The sequence below is a fragment of the Gavialis gangeticus genome, unplaced genomic scaffold, assembly GCF_001723915.1.
Source record: "Gavialis gangeticus isolate Ggan-Ray unplaced genomic scaffold, GavGan_comp1, whole genome shotgun sequence".
Lineage (NCBI taxonomy): Eukaryota > Metazoa > Chordata > Crocodylia > Gavialidae > Gavialis > Gavialis gangeticus.
This window is the reverse complement of record NW_017729032.1, coordinates 175,589,875-175,594,040: the sequence shown is the minus strand read 5'-3', so window position 1 is coordinate 175,594,040 and position 4,166 is coordinate 175,589,875. Positions and strand designations below refer to the sequence as shown.

The window sequence follows — 4,166 nt, the reverse complement described above, 5'->3', positions numbered from 1 at the left end:
GCTGCCCCTCTGTCCCCACTCTGTGTGGTGGGCTGCACTCTTGACCTCCCCCCTCCACCACTGCAGCCTCTGCTTACAGTTGCCACGCAATTAGCCACTTCCAATTGTTGCTCACCAGGCTATTCAGCAGCACATTTTTGTAGAGGCTGCATTGGGTAGGAAACAACAGCAGGGGCAGCAGCAGCAGAACAGCAGCTCAGGGAAGCAGCCAGGTTGGAAGCTGGTTTCCCATTACTAATTGGTTACCAAGCCCTATCATCACCTATTTGGCTCTGTTGAGGCTTCAGTTGGAGAGAGTCAAGGAGAACTATAAAAAGAATTCCGAGTCTAGAAAAAAGTACAGATGAGGAAAGGTTGGAAGAACTGAGTTTATTTAAGTCAAGAGAAGGCTGAAAGGGAGAGGAATTTTATAACACTTCAAATACAAAAAGAGGTCTTGTATAAAGGAAGATGACCAATTAATTTCTGTGTACACAGAGGCTAGGACAAGAAGTTATGGGCTTAGATTGCCAAATCACACTTCTTTTCCCTATTTCTTTTTCTGATTCCAGGAACCCTGTGTTCTTCTCTGCACAGTAGCCTAGCCTTAGCATGAGAGTGGACATTGGGGGGTGGGAGCGTTAAGGCATCTCCTGGGAGATGAAAGACCTGGCTTTTAACCCACTAAGGCTGAGAAGGGACAAGAACCCAAGTCTTCCACTTTCTGGATGAGTGCTCCAGGCACTAGACTACTCTATAAAAGGTGATTGATTACTACTACTGTTTTTTCATAGAAACGGCTGTGGGCATTGTGCTCTGTGCTGAACTCACTGGTGTCAGTGTTTGGTAGGTATGCACTGGTTTACTGGACTGGAACTGTAAGAAGAGATCAGTACAGGGACACCAAGTGTATTAACTCCAAATGGCCTTAGTCAGGCCTAAATGCTCAGGCTAGCCGAGAAAGTACAGTAACAGCTGTTTAGACACCTCAGTAATTTTAGTGCTGAAAGCTTAAGCTTCTATAAACTCTCAAGTACCTACATAATTACGCTGGGATTTTTTTTGATTGCTTACATTCACTTGCATGTCTAAATGTTGTTTAATCCACACTATAGGCACCACAGTCCTCTTCTGAATTGGTCCCCTAGCATAACAGGGCCTGATTTTCATTTACATTAAGCTCTTCTGCACAACTGTGTCAGAGCAAAGAGCTTTAAATTATGTACAGATTATACTGATGCCCCCACACTGTGTGCAAATCCCTCACAGTGCCCCAGTAATGTAAAAGAACCTTAATGTAAATGACAACCAAAGCCTAACATTTCAAACAGAAATTTAAATTGAACATGTTCTCTACAACAGAGCAGACTGGCCACTGCTCAGCAAGACAGCTGGAAAATCATGTACATGCAAAATCTGTGGATTCCCTTTTCTGTAAAGGGCATCCCAGCATGTTTAAAGCTGGCATATTGGCTTTCCATTGCTCACATCCTGGCTCTTGGGGGGAAAAAAAGATATGTTGGGAGCAGGTCTATACTACTGCTGCTGGACCAGGTCCTTTGGGACTGCAGGCTTTAGGTTGCTCTTAGCATTCCCTGACTGGCTCCAGAAACTGGGAGCTGTAAACGAGGTATAGTCACCTTTGCTTCCCTATTTGTTCCAACACAACACAAAACTTAAGTCATGTGTGTCAAAGACTCTAGCCCCCAGTGTACTGGCTGGAGGAAGCACTTCTTTTTGGATATGTATCAGCAGGTGTGGCAGGCCCACCACATCTGTTCAAATGAAGAAAACAAAACCAGTTAGCCTGACCGTGAGGCCACACTGGATACAGTCTGGTCTCTAATACTCATATTTGCAATTGTACAGGATAGCTTCTGCCCTATGAGTGGACACAGAGAAAAATGCACACAAGTTATCATTCAGCGGTTCTCAGGAAATGTAACCCAAAGTGAGCTGAAATTCTTCAAAGCCTATGTGATACTCTTTAAAAGTTATGGTGGTAGAGGGACTGTTCTTTTCCTTCTGTGCATGTATTTAGGTTTTTTGAGTTTTTTGCCTGGGTCAAAACAGAGGTTCAACAAGTTGTGATCCTTAAAGATTGGATGGCATTTCACAAAATGGAAGGGTTTTTATACTCAATCTCTTGGCCACCTCAGGTAAATAAATTCTGTCTAGCTAAATATCCACTGGAGTTTCAACAGGAAACTCCTTTTTATTTGCCCCCTAGAAATTTTTGGTGATGTTGGGCCCCCGTTTCTCACCACAATCAAAGCCTTTTAGTTGTATACTATTAATACTCATAAAACAGTCTAGAAAATGCTTAAGGCTCAGGAAATGTCAGCTGTTGTGCTAGTTGTGGTAATCGGTTTCCATCTTTACTTACAATCTTAGTGGTTTCAACCCCCTGAAGTACTTCTATTTTTCCAGTCCTCCACCTTTTATTTTTTCCTCTGCTCTGCTCCCAAACAGGAGTACTTCTGTGGCTGCCCAGAAAAACTCGAAGTTTCCCCACTCTTTCTCCAGCAAGTCTATAGTTGAAAATCAAACAGTAGCTGCTCCTTGGCTTGAGGTCACTGAGGAGAAGTTTCAAACGGCCAACATCCTTCTTCCGTCCCAGAAAAGCTGGAATTGCCATATAGTATCCTTCACCTTGTAATGGAAGAGGACAAGACATCTTCATGTGTATGGGTGCTTTATGAGAAATATTTTTTTTAGTAAACTCAGTGCTAGTTTGCTAAGAAAATAAAGTGGAAGCTTCATTACTTAAATTATTTAAAACAAACCTAGAAAAAGGGAATGATGAATACTGTCTTGCCCTGATGGAGGATTGATTAGATGCATTTTTTCATCTTTAATTGCAGTGGTCCTTTGTACTAGCTTGAAATTTGTTTTCTTATAAATTTCATAGGAAATATATACTCAGTTCAGTGCATACTCTTTCTTGGAATGTCAACCATATAAATCCCTGATTCTTGGCAGAGTAAATTAGTTTGGATGGAGCATCTTGCTGGAGCAACCCAGTTCCTAAACAGGCTTGCTTAACACTAGCTATGGTATTTCTACACAACACTGCTCTTTGCAATGTAGAAACCTAACAGAGTAACTGACAATTCCTTGATCTGAATCCTTGTAATCTATATAGATAAGACAGACAAAAGGTAAAAAAAAGGACTATAGAGTCATAGATGCTAGGGTCGGAAGGGACCTCAACAGTATATCGAGTCCGTCTCCCTGCCTAGGCAGAAAAGAGTGCTGGGGTCAGATGACCCCAGCCAGATATTTCTCCAGCCTTCTCTAAAAGACTCCCAAGGTAGGGGAGAGCACTACCTCCCTTGGAAGCGAATATGGCAAATGGGAAGAATGAATAGTCAGTCAGCAAATGCTGGGTAGTTCCAGGTTTTGGATGACAATTTCAGGTGAGTTCTTGAGGGGAATTAGCTAAACAGAAAGACAAAGGATGCAAAAAAGGACATAAAGGCATTGGAGAAAGAGAGTGAGGATGAAGGAGAAAAATATGAAGTATGATCTGGCATCCCACGATCACCTCTTGGGTAAACTGGTTAACTGCGGCCTCAACCTCACCATGATCTGCTGGCTAGGGAATTGGCTCTGCGGTAGGACCCAGAGGGTGGTGGTCGATGAGAGCCAATCGTCTTGGTGCGCAGTCACCAGCGGAGTCCCTTAAGGCTCTGTCCTAGGGCCTATACTATTTAACATCTTCAGCAATGATGTGGACATTGGAGTCAGAAGCGGACTGGCCAAGTTTGCCAACGACACCAAACTCTGGGGTAAAGCATCCACACCTGAGGACAAGAGGGCGATCCAGGCAGATCTTGACAGGCTCAAGAAATGGGCAGACAAGAACCTGATGGTGTTCAACACCGAAAAATGCAAGGTTCTCCACCTTGGGAGGAAAAACCTGCAGCATGCTTATAGGCTCGGCAGTGCTACGCTAGTTAGCACTACAGATGAAAGGGACTTGGGGGTCATGACTGACCACAAGATGAACATGAGCCTGCAATGTGATGCTGTGGCTAGTAAAGTGACCAAAACACTGGCTTGCATCCATAGATGCTTCTCAAGCAAATCCCGGGACGTCATTCTCCCCTTGTACTCGGCCTTGGTGAGGCCACAGCTGAAGTACTGTGTCCAGGTTTGGGCTCCACAATTCAAAAAGGATGTGG

General features: G+C 43.7%; 1 protein-coding gene across 1 annotated transcript in view; it reads right to left on the bottom strand.

Moving 5' to 3' along the window:
- EGFL6 (EGF like domain multiple 6) overlaps nt 1–4,166 on the bottom strand; it is a 105,806-nt gene that overhangs the window by 3,204 nt on the left and 98,436 nt on the right. The window contains exon 11 of the mRNA XM_019525116.1: nt 2,366–2,631. Coding sequence (XP_019380661.1) covers nt 2,366–2,631 — 266 coding nt within the window. The remainder of the gene's footprint in view (nt 1–2,365; nt 2,632–4,166) is intronic.